The following is a 15,392-nucleotide window of genomic DNA, read 5'->3' as shown; positions in this document are numbered from 1 at the left end:
CACTGAAAAGCTTTTGTGTGGCTTTACCTCTGAATCCACCCGTATTTTCCCCTAATAAAACACCAAGGAAGAATGGCAAATTAATTTAATTTTACACAAATATGATTAGTCAATGGAGATGTCCACAAAAGACTGGGGGAAAAGTTGCGGTGGGTGTGTGCTTTTTAATCCTTTAAGAACTAATATGTACAATAGAATTCACAAGAAAGTAGTTTAAAAGTCAATCATAACGCGTCCAGTTATAAGAGTTGGTGTCCCACAACGTGTAGTTTGTTTATGCGTTGTAATGCGATTTGTGAGCAGAATTAGTAGGCAAAGTTGATTTTTTTTCGTGAAATTCAGTAATTTGATGCAAAAAAATTGTCATATCTCTGGTTCTATAACACCTACAGTAACTTCTTGACTAGTTATGGAAAGGTCTTAAAATAAGCTAGAATATGGGATAAATTTTGATACTTTTCAAGGTCACCTCTAGAACACAAAATGGCGGCTTTTTGTTTTACTAAAACAGTTTTTCGCATTTTTCGTCCTCAAGAAATGGTTCTACATGTTTCTAGTGTTCTAGAAAGTTATAGAGAAATGCAAAACCTTTAATTTGATACCAAGTTGAGCAAAATCGGACAAGCGGTTCAAGAGATATGGCTCTTAGAACTTTTCAAATTCAAGAATTTTTCAAATGGGTATATCTTCTAAACGGCGACATAGATTTTCTTCATTTTTGGACTGGTGTAAGATATTGAGTCAGGCTACAACATATCAAAATTTAAAAGAAATCGATAATGGGGATTCGGAGATATTGCCCCTTAAAGTTAGGCAATTTTTGTTTTTGATTTTAGCGCCTCTTGCGGATGTTTTTGAAACTTGAAATGTTCTAGACAGTTGTAGGGCTTCGCAATACCTTTCATTTGATACCAAGATGGTCAAAATCGGTCAAGCCGTTCTCGAGATATATCGAAAAAACACTTTTTGCTTTAGGCCGCCATATTTGCTAAACCGCTTGACCGATTTTCAAGTATGAATTATTGATGAAAATGCCTCACTGAGCTCTACAACATACTAAAATTTCAGACCTCTAGCTGTAAGGGAAGTGGTTGACAGTAGTTCAAAATGGCGGACGGCGGCCATCTTGGATTTTGAAAATGCGAAAAAATGAAATTTTACACCCACATTTCTATATAAAACTTCAAACCGGAAGTCTCTATCTGTTACCGTTCTTGAGCTATAAGGCAAAATATATCGCACCGGCCGGCAGGCCGGCAGGCCGGCCGGATCAAAAATTTTCCACCACCATTTTTGGAACGTGGGTTGTCTGAAACGTGCTCATACCAAGTTTGAGCCCGATCTGAGATGGTCGGTTTTTCCGGCGATTACAATACTTGGTGTTGGCCACGAAGTGGAACACCAACTAATAAAGGAGTTTGTTCATTTCTAAATTTTTTTTCTAGAGTCAAGCAAATTTTGAATTTTCCATAAAATCTACTAGCCAATCTGAACTATTTATGTACCTATGTATTTGTGAGACAATTTGTGGTAGGAATAGCCTTTAAAATTCTAAATACGAAACTATTTCTCAAGTACGGAGAATTTGAAGAAAATTTAATAAACATTCAAAATATAAAAATAAATTTCCAAAGATGTTTTGTTTTAAGATTTCCTCAATTTTTGACATTTTTGAACCTCAAGGAATGAGCCTGGAGATTCTGATATCGTGGAAATTTATAGAGCTTTGGAAAACCACTAATTATAGTCCAATCTTTTAATTTCAACAAAAACATAATCTATATAATAAAGAAAGGTCTCTCTATAATTTCGTTCCTGTTCAGCTATGCATTTCTACACCGTTGGTCCGATCGTGATTAAATTTGGTACAGAGTCTACTGATACCAGGCGGTTTTTATCAACGGCATTCATTTTCCCTCCAGAGCCCCCCTTCATGTTGCCCCCATATAAAATTCATGCTTTTTTGACTACTTTTTGAATTCGGCGCCATAAATGTTGTGTGAAATTCACTTCTTCCCTTTACAATTTTTTTTATATTGGTAAGTTCATCACAATTTTTCTCTTTCTAAAATTTGCGCGAAGCGCAACAAATCCCCACGTCGTTCGCAATAATTTTGACACTGATAAAGTAAAGGAAGAAATAAAAAAAACTACCAGCACATGATATGACGTGACTACTTTATTTATTCTAAGAAATTCTCCGCAGCATGACCGTTATTTCTCTTTTCGAATACCCTTCTACATTTACTTTAACCCATCCTCACTTTTTGTATGATATATCATAGGTACGCAAAATTGGTAATTTTTGATCAATTTTTATGACGCGAATTTGAAAATTTTCCTTCCAGAAAATCAAAAAAGAATGACGATCAAAAATGAATCCGTGAAAATTTATACGTGACGCCAAAAAATGCATTCGTGACGCCAAAAAATGCATCCGTGACGCTAAAAAATGTATCCGTGTCGCCTTTAGGCGGATACATTTTAATGTATCCGTGACGTCAAAAATGAAACGCTAAAAAATGTATTCGTGACGCTAATTAATGTATCCGTGACGTCAAATATGTATCCGTGACGACAAAAAATGTATCCGTGACGCTAAAAAATGTATCCGTGACGCCTGAAAATATATCCGTGACGCCTGAAAATGTATCCGTGACGTCAAAAATGTATCCGTGACGCCAAGAATGTATCCGTGACGCCTGAAACTATATCCGTGACGCCAAAAATGTATCCGTGACGTCAAATATGTATCCGTGACGCTAAAAAATGTATCCGTGACGCCAAGAATGTATCCGTGACGTCAAAAATGTATCCGTGACGCCTGGAAATGCATCCGTGACGACCAAAAATGTATCCGTGACGCCAAAAAATGCATTCGTGACGCCTAAAATGTATCCGTGACGTCAAATATGTATCCGTGACCCTAAAAAATGTATCCGTAACGCCAAAAATGTATCCGTGACGCTAAAAAATGTATCCGTGACGCCTGAAAATATATCCGTGACGCCTGAAAATGTATCCGTGACGTCAAAAATGTATCCGTGACGCCTGAAACTATATCCGTGACGCCAAAAATGTATCCGTGACGTCAAAAATGTATCCGTGACGCTAATTAATGTATCCGTGACGTCAAATATGTATCCGTGACGCTAAAAAATGTATCCGTGACGCCAAGAATGTATCCGTGACGCCAAATGTGTATCCGTGACGCTAAAAAATGTATCCGTGACGTCAAAAATGTATCCGTGACGCCTGGAAATGCATCCGTGACGACCAAAAATGTATCCGTGACGCCAAAAAAATGCATTCGTGACGCCTAAAATGTATCCGTGACGCCAAAAATGTATCCGTGACGTAAAATATGTATCCGTGACGCTAAAAAATGTATCCGTGACGCCAAGAATGTATCCGTGACGTCAAAAATGTATCCGTGACGCCTGGAAATGCATCCGTGACGACCAAAAATGTATCCGTGACGCCAAAAAATGCATTCGTGACGCCTAAAATGTATCCGTGACGTCAAATATGTATCCGTGACCCTAAAAAATGTATCCGTAACGCCAAAAATGTATCCGTGACGTCAAAAATGTATTCGTGACGCCTGAAAATATATCCGTGACGACAAAAAATGTATCCGTGACGCCAAAAAATGCATCCGTGACGACAAAAAATGTATCCGTGACACCAAAAAATGCATCCGTGACGCCTGAAAATGTTTAGCGCCAGAAATGTTGTTTGGAAATGATTTCTTCTCTTTGCCAATATTTCTTTTGGGTTTGATAAGTGGCCCATTTGAATTTGAATGTGAATTTTATTGGGTTTAATATCCCGGTGATACATCACAATATGGGACTATATACAAATAAAAATTTAAACCATCACAACTTTTTTCCTCTTTAAAATTTGCACGAAGCGAATGAAGGAATGAGCCTGGAGATTCTGATATCGTGGAAATTTATAGAGCTCTGGAAAACTTTTAATTATAGTCCAATCTTTTAATTTCATCAAAAACATAATTCCTACATCAAAATGAATAAACTCCTTTGTGAATATTGCCCTAATTGCGACTTATAACATAAATTATTTCTTTTTCAGCGTAAAACAATAAAAAAGAATCCTGAAGTGCGTAAACGTAAGAGCAATGAGCTCACGACAAATTTTCTCATTTTTATAACATCTCTGCTGTATATTACGGGATGATTAAGGCTTAGCTAAATTTTTTTTTGAGAATTTATGCCTCTTCGTGTTTCTTGAGGGCAAAAGTGCAAATCTCTAATTTACCTGTACAAAATTCTGCGGTATATACTTTTTATCTATACAATTTGGCGTGTGTTGTATGCAAATACAACATTTGGGAAGATTTATACCTCGCGGTGTACACCATTGTCAGTTCTTTATACCAAAAGTAGATGGATGGAGGATTTTGTTTGGGCCTTATTACCTTCAAATGTATTTTATTTTCCATACTCGTCTTGATTTCATTTTGCCATAAATCCCAGCATTGACGGAGTATATAAGCACAGACTCTGGTGTTTCCCGGAGAAACCTCGTTATGCGCGAACAAAATTGTGTTTACTGAGGAGACACATGTCACAGTCATTGCACGTTGTGGTGGCTTTTTCTTCCCATTTGTGTGAGGCATTCGCGCGATATGGGAAGAAAAGAGCGCAAGAAAATGAAGTGGATTCACAGAGCTTAAAGCTCTCGCGCTGAACATCTTCCAGTACGAGTTCGCGTGAATGAAGGCTTCCAGCAGTAGACAAATAAGCAAATCTTATGAGATAGCAACTAGAATAGATTTAAAGGGGACAAGAAATGCGAGAAGACGGGACTTATTGAGGATTTATTGTGGGCATAAAAACCCAAAGCTAACAATGTGCAGAATAAATCCAAATACACACACCAACCATATCGAATACGAGCATGGCTCAGTTGAATCGTAAAAAGGAGGCTATATGAAATTTATATTATTTCATAGAATGCAAATAAGACTGTAATTTTCGGTGTTTTAATAAAATTTAATATTGTTTTTTCATTCGTTCCCACGCAATGTTTCACGCAGCTAAAATTAAGATGAAGGGGTTGGTGGTTTTTGTGCGTCTGATGGTACACGCCTTACCCCTATGGCTTATAAGCAGTAAATTTTATTTATGGTCCTTTTCATTTCACCATAGCCAATCCCACCCATATTTCACGCGACACACAGTCATGCTGTGGAAAAGAATATGCGAGGTAAATCAATGCCATATACTAAAAGCTAACACCAACTCTCACTTATCCGGGTGATTCTATTCGGAAAATTTTTCTTCATCAATACTTGCTTTTAGTTGCACGTAATCTTACTTAATAACAAAAATTCAAGGATTAAAAGGAAAGGAATCCTTTATTTATTTAATTTTAAGCAAATTAATGGTTCTCTTTAATTTTCTTTTATAATTCTTTGAAAAAGCTTTTCATGTCTGATTTTTTACTTTCCCTAAAAATGAATAGATTCCTTTTTTTTTTCTTTCTTATTTTACGAAACAATAAGATTGATAAATATAGCGTATGTAGCAGAGAATTAAAATAAAATCCCAAAGTTATAAGAAGGATTTATCTCTGAAAAGAAAAAGTGATAAGCATAATACATGGAAAATTTGTGCCCCCATGCATTTTCCCATGAATATTTCATAGCATCGCAAATTATAAAAATTTATAGGATGAGAAAAAATGAAGAAAAAATATATCTACCTTTTACGATGACTTTTGAAATGTTTTTTTTTATTTGCAAATGGAAAAGTTTGTCGAGTAAAATTCGTTTACCTTTCTCAAGTGCTCACATCATGGCACACATATACATTTTCTTCTTTGCTTTTTACAACCACTAACGGGAATATCGTCATAAATTTACCTGCGAAAGTTGTATTCCCCATTCGTCATTTGCCTCTTATGCAAGAGGAAGTTATGGTGTTTGTGGAAATGACGTGAATGTGAAACAATGTTCCTACTTTTACTCTTTGCCAGTATGTATCACTGCGAGGATATGTACCATAAATTTATGTAAAACACATGGCGAAAATACAATATTTGACCAAACATAAGTATACCAATTTGGAAATATAGAGCTTCGCAAGGAGCGGTGAAGCACATGCAAATGTCAGAGTCATTAGAGCAGAAATTTCATTGGGTATGAAATTCTACAAAGTATAGAGATTGCTCCACTCAACTTTCTTTTGGTCAAAAAGTCTTAAGGTGAAGGAATACAGAGAGAGAGAAAAAAGTGCTTTTGGGGGTTGTGGGTGTTTGGGGTTTTCCTATTAATTTGTCTAAATGAAATTATTTCGCATCCTGAGCAACAAGCAAAATGAAACTTCGGGCATAGAAGACTCCCTCTTTTGGTTCCCGCGAAAAAAAGAAGTTTGCTTCACCTGTTGGGGAATTGCGTGGGATGGATTGTGAATCCCAAATAAAACTGCCTTGTGGGTATTTTTACTTTTTAATTAATTTAGTTTTGCAGACAAATCAACTTTCCTCGCGCAGGTGAAAATTCTACCTGGAGGCTACAAAATTGTATATAAAATACACAAACAAAGAAAAGCTTCTTCCTATTAATTTTAACTGTGCCCACGGTTGTGGGGTGGAAAATATCGTGGGGTTGTGTTTCTTATTTCGTGAAGCACTTAAGTTAATTATAAAGAACACCCCTGGGAGTCTTTCAGCACAGTTTGGTTTTCTCTGGAAGACTGATGAGTTTTCTGCTTACACACTTACCCCTTTTTCATCCTCCTCCTCCTGCGTGAAAATGAGGGATTTTTCTCTTATTCATCTTTAAATTTAGTGTTCCAAATATTTAGTTTAAATTTTCCATTTTTTCCCTAAAAGAAATATCTCGGTGCATTTTGTTTTCGTTCTTTATACTTATAAGACGGAGGAAAAGTTTATGTTGGAAATATGTACGTTTTTTTTTTAAGAAATTGATTGATATCAATTTCTCAAAGTTTTTTTCCTTTGAAAACACTCCTAAAGAAATACGTAAGTCATCGAGAGAAATTCATTGATAAAGTTTATTTAAAAGAGAGCTTTTTATAGACTATTTAAATTATTCAATGACCGTAAGGATATTTTCAAAATTCCCCTAATTTATTTATAAATCCTTCCGCGTTTAAGGAATTCAAACATTATTACTCTTTCATCACAATGTTCTGTGGTTGCGCTTAAATGACCTTTCTGTCTAGATAAATGTTTTATTTATTTATTCATGTGCCCTGTATGATTTAATTATTTGAACATTACAGTCTTTTTTCCCTACATATTTTGTGCACAATGTCCTTTTAACCTCATTTACTAGAACTTCGTATTGATTGATTAATTTGATTGAAATTATGAATTCTCCTAATTTTAACATAAAAACCCTGTTTTTTCCTAATTTACCCCGAACACATCGTATGGAGAATGTTCATGGAATATTTTCGAGAGAATATATAGAGAGCTTTTCCGTTTCAGTGATTTAATGAATTTATTGGGCAGATAAATGGCGGAGGAAATGACAAAATTGGTGTATTTTCCGGATACAATTCCAGAATTAATTGCCTCCGATGGCGCCAAAGACATACAATGTGCTCCTCTCTATGCCCAACAAATCCCTTGTCCCTCTGTGTCATTATCTCTTCTCGTGTATTCTTTTTTTTTCCCTCCCCGGCGAAATAATAAATAATTCAATTCGTCTTTGGCCTTTCTTCTTCCCTTTCAATGCCCACTTCATTATCTTTGGTATTGTTAGTTGCTATCCTTTGCCATCCTTTTTTCGGGGGCTGCCCTCCCCCCGCACCCCGTATGGATTTTATACTCTTCAGAGATTTTCTATTAACTACTTAACCTTTTTTCTTCCTTGTGAGAAAATTGAAATGCTGCCTGGGTTTTTGTCACAACACTATGTGTTGGGTCCACCCACGCGAAGGGCATCATGCCAAAAAGGGAAAAGAAGATGAAATCTATTAATCATCCCATGCTGCGAATCGATTTCTTCCCTGTAGCTGGCAAAGTTGATTGGACAGTGAAGCCATTTATTCCCGACTCCTTCAGTGAACCCAACTGAGAAGAGGGCAAAAAAAACATCTTTGATCTTGCAAATAATGTCTCTTGTTCCACCCAGCATCGCACCAATGTTGTATCCATGTTCAGGATCTGTGGGGGTGCGCCTCTAGCATAAAATTTGAATATGCAAAATTGGTCTCCCTTTCACACCGGCAACCTTTGAGCACACACACCCTATATAGCACACCCGCCCGCACAAATGAAGGTGCTACTCAACCCCGCACATTGGAACTTTCTTTTTGCCCGTGCTCTCTCTCTCCTCCTGGCACACACCGGTTCTTCCGGGTGGATCCTCAAGAATAGAGAAATCACAGCAAAATGCGGACACAACAGCAATTGTGGGGGCGTGTGTGAAGGTAAAAGAGGGTGAAAAAGGCATTTCAAGCTGTGCACTGAATTTTTATTAAGTGGAAATGAAGCTCGCGTCTGTGGAAAATTATTTCACGGAGCCCTTTTTGTGGTTCGCAGTCCCAAAAGCATTCTTCTGGCTCTTTTACATACCTACCATATCATTCTGATAAAATGTTGAGCTTTTCATGAAAATTTCTCATCGAATTTTCCAACCGAAAATACCATCATTTCAAATTATTTTTATAATTTTCCAATGAAATAAATTGAGATTTTTTTTAAAGATTTTTTGAATTTTCTGACAAAAAGCTTTGATTTATAATTAGCTTTAATTAAAAAATAATTAATTTTAATTAAAGTTTTTTCTGTTATCAATATATTTAAAAATCCAAAGAAAGCATCTAAAAAAAAGAAACTGGCTTTGATAAACAAAATTAGAAAAATAGAGATAAGTTTTAATTAACTTTGAGCCAGGTATTTAAATTATATAATTTGCTCTATGTAGTTCTACTAAAAGTCAAGTTCATTAACGTCACGTCACACACTGGCATGACGCAAGCAGAATCAAGGCCTTGATTTTTATTCACAAAATATTTAAAATTTGCAAATTAAACTTCATTAAGTTTTGCAAAGCTCCAATAAAATGATATGTTTTTTTAGCTCGTCAGCAAGTTTCAATTTTATCGTGCAAAATTCATTAAAACATATTTTTCTTTAACTTTTTTTTCAAGCTCATAACATATCACTGAGATACATTAAGCAACTATAAATAATTTATTTTCTTTAAAAGATTTCTTAAGAAATTCTTCTACGTTGGACCTACTTAGAACTTTTTTTTTAAGTAAAAAAAGCTCTTTAGATGATTTTGGTGCGATGTTTATTATATATAGTTGCGCCTCTAAGTTGCAAATTCAATGCAAGAAGTGCCGTGTCAGTGAGATATGATATAATAGTCCACATTACCATATAGTTTTGTTGAACTTTCTCAATAAATTTCTCCACATGACACAAAGTTTTCCTCTTTGAGTGGTTGTGTATATGTATGTATGTTGGGCTTTTTGGGAAATTGGATGATATTTTTTTGGACATTTGGAAAATGTGTTTCTGGAACAATGTGCGGAAAATACTCTTTCATTAATCGATATGAAAAACCCAATTCACCATCAATTCAAAATATTTATTTATTTCAACTCAAACAACCGAGTCAGATGTTTTGGATATTTTAAATTCTCTCTTTCATGGAAGTGTATATGAATGTATGTATGTTATGTTCATGAATTAATGTGAAAATTGCGGAATCACATCATTGAGTGGGTGGAATATGATGAGTAAATGATGAAAATGAAATGATGTTAAATGAAATTAAATTTTAATAAAATAACCGTATTCAACGTTGAAGTTGTGGAATGTCTCGGTAAACTTCCCACAGGGCTTCTTCCTCGTCAATGCCATTGTTGATGAATGATTCCCTGAACTGAATACTTTGGTTTTGTGAAAAGTCGAAGAATGGGACCCAATTGATCTTCGAGATATTTCCTGAAGTTGCGGCATTTAGCTCTATGTGCGTGGGTGAAGAAAAGAAAAAAAAAGAAAAGTGATTGAATAGGAGTACAAAGGAGATTACTCTCTACAAGTTTAAATGTAAACTCACTGTGAATTGAGGTCAAAGGAGCTTCCCCAGAGAATACCATCGGACTTTTTCTGATCCATCACACTGAATGCGTCATACAAGTCACCCTGCAAAGGTATTGCACAACTTTGGGTTATTGCTCACGAAATGGTCTCACGACACACACGATAAGATTCAACACACACTTGACACACATTTGCTTTTCCCTTCACCTACCTGGCTGAGGAAGTTCAAGGTATCCGTGTAGGCGTATCGAATGTACGTAAGTACATGGGGTCGTGGCCGCTTATGCGTGGCCCTTGCAACACGATTAGCCTCACCAACGCGACCCTTTATGATACTCTTCCGCATATTTGGTGCCCAAGCTTCCGTCAGGTAAACCGATGGTAAGATGACGTCGGAATTCTCAAAGAGCCACATTATTCTATACACCACAAAATACCCAAGTTGAAAAAAAAGAGATGAGATTTCAATTTTCAAAAACTCCCTCGCATCAGAAAACTTCCGTATAAGTGAAATGTTTGTTTATAGAAAATCTCAACTTCTTAGAACTTGAGCTAACACTTGAGCATTCCCACGAAATGTAAATAAAATACGTGAATGAAGTTAGTAAACATTTCGTGCCATACAAGATAAGCAGATTGATAAATTTTGCAAGTAAAGCAATTGAAATCATAAAATGGGATTAAATAAGAATGAATTGAGAAAATTCCTGCCAACTTTCATGTTTTGTGATAAATAAACATTTTCTGCAAATTTTTAGAGATTTTTTTTCTTTTTTTTAGTAAATAAATTTGCAAATTCAGCTTTTCTTTATGTATGTGGGTGCTGGAAAGATTTATGATATCTAACTTGTTTAACATACTGGGGTCTAATGTGTGTTGGAGATAATTCAATTGCTTAGGTCATTAAATAGAAACAAATGTTTGTTGAATAAATATATTTTCTCCAACAACTAAATTAATATTCATAGCAGGAAAACTTGGGGCTATATTTGCTATATTTTTGTACTTACATTAGAATTAATTTTCTACAAACTTCTAAGAAATTACTTTAAATGTTAATCAACGACATTTAGATGGAAATTTACCGTTATTATATCGACGCTCCCGAAGATTATGAACCATACTCCTGTGTTAAAAGATAGGAATATGGTTCATAATCTTCGGGCACGTCGATATTAATATAGATCATTTTATGCTATTTTAATAGAAAATATATTTTTACGTTTATTTTCCAAAGAGTTATTCCCACAAAAAAAATATTTAAAACTAAATTTTAATCAGAAATACGCGATTTTCGACAATATTGATATTTATAATTTTGTATCATAAAAATTTATAAAAAAAAATGAAAATTGTATAAGTTTTGCATTTTTACGTTTTTTTTTTTTTCAAAAATTAATTCCAAAATAATCAAAACAAATAGATAAAACGTGGAAATTAAAGCACTAAAATCAACAATAAAAAAATCATTTCATTGCTTCATTTTTCCTTGGCCAATTTGTATTTTTTCTATTGGGGTGATAAGATAGTAAAAAGGTTTTCTTTGTTTTCACTAAAATATCAAGCAAACTCACAACTAATTTAAAACTTACCGATTATTTTCCTGTTGCACCTCGTTTGAGCATGAAAGTGGGTCCCTGGAGTTGCCATTGAAGCAATATGGGAACGCATAGTAGCCCCACAAAGCATTAGGACGTGCCGCTTTGGCTTTTTTGAGAGTTTGTTCCATGAACTTCCTTCCGGAATTTTCAAATACTTTGGTTGCCTGCAAAAAAAAGTTACATTTTAGTGGTCTTTTTCTAATTTAAAATTGGACTTAATTCCATTTAATAGGGAAGAAAAATAACCAACTTCTCTAACAATTTCCCGGTGTGACCAATTACGATGCTTCTCTCGCTCAATGCGAATTGACAAATTCCTGTAGGGTTGCAAAGTTCCAAAGTTTTGACGAAAAACTGGTCTCCAAGATTCGAAATCAATGACGGCGAGACCTACCAAAATGAGAGTTTTTTTTAATTAAAGTTAAATGAAATTGGAAAATGTGTCTTTAAGGGGGGAATTTGAGGAGAGATGAGCAACCTTCGTAGTCCTTATTGGGTATCAACTCATCCAAATGCTTTGTGAAGATCTTCAAGTGCTCAGCTAGGTTGCCTTCTTGCGGAACACCACCGTTACGCTTCACCAATCGTCCTGACGACGAATTTTCCAACAAGGCAGGAAAGTTTCCCGGATCGTAGAGAATTGAAATTTCATTTCCGCTACAAGAAGAAATAGCATTATCAATCAATTTCTCATGTTACACTCTTCCCTTTCTTCTGCTTCTTTCCTTGTTTGTTCTTTTTTTTTATTTAACAGAACAATAAAGACAAGAAGAAAAGAACTTTTGGACTTCTTTAGTAAATGGAGGAAGAAAAAACTCATGGAAAAGTCAATATATATGTATGTTGTTTTCTTATGGTGTTTTCTTTTGTGTATGAGTTTTTCCTGGGTGTTATCTCCCTCCATATTAATTCACTTTTAGAAAGGAAGTCTGACCAATTTCATTACCGAAATGTGTCATTCACATTCTGGATCACACCATACTCCTTCTCAACATCCGTGAAGCTAATCCCATATTTGGTGCACATAAAAGTTGGCACGTTCCAGTAGACACTGTTTGTGGTGAGAGCAAACAAAAGCAAATGTTTAGCAAAAATGTATATAAAAGTTACCACGCAAAAAAAACAACAAGTATATATTGGGAAAAGTGGAACAAAGTGCCGCATGATAGACATTTTGGCAATATATCGAGCTCTAAGGACATTTTAGGAATGATTTCATTATCACTGGTTTTTTAGGAAATTTATCCATTTTTTCGCATTTATTTCTCAATGATAGATTATAAGGAATCCAACAAATCATACCCACCTACACATAACATGCTTTTTTTGGAAGTGCCATAATATGGGTTTTATGTAGAATTTACCTACAGATTAACTGGAAAGCAATCAAGAGCTCAAATCTCTTTTAAATCATCTTTTCTGATTTAATTCAAATCTAAACCTACCTTTCCCCGTCTCTAAAATTTTAAGACAATTTGTGTTAATCAAATTAACCCTTAAGAAGCCAAAAAAACATTTGAAGTTGTATTTTATGGTTCCTTTAATAAATCTAACAATTAGAAGAGTCAAAGATAGTTTTACATCGTTCTAATCACGACAAAAATAAATATTTATAGTGAAATTAACTTTTGCATTGCTATAAGGGGTAGGTGACCGACCCTAGAGCTCTATCTGGTGTTATTATGAGCAAAATCTTTGAAAACATCCTTAAAAATTCCGTTCAAAAATTATTTCTTTGCTATAAAATAGACAAAAAACTTCTTAGAATGTACCAAGGGTCTTTCACCTACCCTATCGAAATGCGCATGAGTATTTTGGTCACACCGCAGAGAAAGTTAAAAGGAAAGATAAATCATAATTAAAGCACATATTTTGTTGTATTTTTACGATTTAGCTGTGATTCTATGTTTTCCTATTGAATACACCCACAATTTTTATACCACTATTAAACTTTAAAGCTTCAATAGTAAAAACTAATTTTATGAGCTGCGACTAGATCATAAAATTGTTGGTTTATAGCACTGTAAATGCATTGAAAAATGAATAAAAACTTTTTTTTTTAATATAATTTAGGAAAAAAAAATTTTTTTAATTTTAAATTTTAAAAAATTTTAAATTTTATATTTAAAAAAAATTTTTTTAATTTTTTTGAATGTTTTAATACACAAACGAATATTATATTGTTATGTAATAGGAAGTCTATAAAAACATTACTCCCGTTTCCCATTAATTTTGTTTATTTCAACAGGTATTATAAGTAAATTAATTAAACTTCAGTGTAGCTTTTTGACCGGATTAAGATGATATTAGTATGTTGCTTTATTCAAGAAATCAGCACAATCGCCCACTTTAATCTTTTTTTTCACAAAATCTATTCTTTTGGAAAAATAAAACATTTTCAGACCTTTTGGAGACAACAAATAGCCGCACTAGTTTTGTTTTCAAGAACAATATCACTTGTGATAAAATCATAATCATAAAAATGTACTTTCACATACATAAAACGCATAAAACGTCACATAAAATTTTACCGAATGTAAGCTGTTGCAAATGGGTTGTCTAGCAAGGTGATGAGAAGAAGAAAATATCCATAGAGCGATGGGGACAGCAAACGCGCACAAAAATTGGACACAAACATCACGGCACACAGGTGAGAACTCTAAACTGGTCGACTTCACAGGTGCTCGTCATTTATTTACCGAAGTGCACCAAAGTTGTGATTCCTCCAGTGCTGCAGAACCTTCCACACAGCGCGTAACTGGCCCGAATTCTTATCGTGGAACCGCCTTTTATATATTGGAGTGCACGGGAAAAGAATTGAGTTGCTTGTAGCCTCACTCGAAAATCACACTGGCAACTGTTGGAAAAATGTTCCAAATACTAGATCCCAATATGAAGAGACAAGAGTGCCGAAAGTGTGGGATTCAAGGCCCTACGAAGCCGCACACACATGATATGCTAATTGAGTGATTTTGCAGACACCAAGGTGCCCTCTTCGCGAGATTTGCTTCAACCAGCAGCTTTAGCACCTTTCTGTCAAGTTCAATACAAGAGAGACAGATTAATTTCCGCGCCGTAAAAAAACCACACACTACGCGCGAAAAGCAAGAGACACAAGTGGGAAAGCGCAAAAAAAAAGTCCAACAAACAGGTGACTTCAATGAAAATTAATACACCTCTTTTTTTTATTTAAACCTGCCACTCAACACATCGATAAACAATAGAATGAAATAAAATAAACAGGTTTCAACATTATTAATGTCATTCAATTATGTTAAGTAAATGTCGGTTATGCACAATCACGGGCCAATTTTGACACTGTTTCACTGTGAACAAATCAAAGAAGAAAAAATAAATAAGAATTATTTTTCTTTAATGGGAAATACCCCAAAAAACACCTGAAATTGTTGATAAAATAAACTTTTCCACGACCGAAGATCCATTGCATATAGTGACCAATTGCAAAATGAACATTTATACTTCTCATGCGGTTAAGTGATACTCAACATGCGATATAATTGAATTGACTAACAGCGTCACGGATAGGTGGCCAATTAAAATTACCTTTCAACTATGTGGACTTTAACGCAGGTTGATGTGTTAGAATAATTGCATTAAAATTGTAAACATGAAGTTACATAATAGAGTCTCAAATGGATTTATGCTCATCATGCTGCAATAGCCATACTGCATCGCATTACGCGAATGAATAGTCAGTGAAATGAACGTGAT

The 15,392-nt window shown here is 34.8% G+C and overlaps 1 protein-coding gene across 2 annotated transcripts; it reads right to left on the bottom strand.

The window, feature by feature from the left end:
• Positions 1 to 9,580: 9,580 nt before the first annotated feature.
• Positions 9,581 to 15,184, bottom strand: LOC129792532 (hyaluronidase Tab y 2.0101-like). 2 transcript variants are annotated; one of them, XM_055831669.1, is made up of 9 exons: positions 15,059 to 15,183; positions 14,192 to 14,986; positions 12,607 to 12,711; positions 12,139 to 12,317; positions 11,911 to 12,050; positions 11,652 to 11,824; positions 10,271 to 10,478; positions 10,076 to 10,161; positions 9,581 to 9,981 (listed from the first exon to the last, which is right to left on the bottom strand). In XM_055831669.1, the coding sequence occupies exons 2-9, from the start codon at positions 14,296 to 14,298 to the stop codon at positions 9,867 to 9,869; spliced, it is 1,113 nt and encodes a 370-aa protein (XP_055687644.1). In that variant the 5' UTR covers positions 14,299 to 14,986; positions 15,059 to 15,183; the 3' UTR covers positions 9,581 to 9,866. The 2 variants fall into 2 exon arrangements, with proteins under 2 accessions (XP_055687644.1, XP_055687636.1); XM_055831661.1 differs by having other exon boundaries at positions 14,192 to 15,184.
• Positions 15,185 to 15,392: the final 208 nt, after the last annotated feature.

The sequence above is a fragment of the Lutzomyia longipalpis genome, chromosome 1, assembly GCF_024334085.1.
Source record: "Lutzomyia longipalpis isolate SR_M1_2022 chromosome 1, ASM2433408v1".
In the NCBI taxonomy this organism is placed as follows: Eukaryota; Metazoa; Arthropoda; class Insecta; order Diptera; family Psychodidae; genus Lutzomyia; species Lutzomyia longipalpis.
The sequence above is the reverse complement of the archived record's forward strand: the minus strand, read 5'-3'. Positions and strand labels throughout refer to the sequence as shown.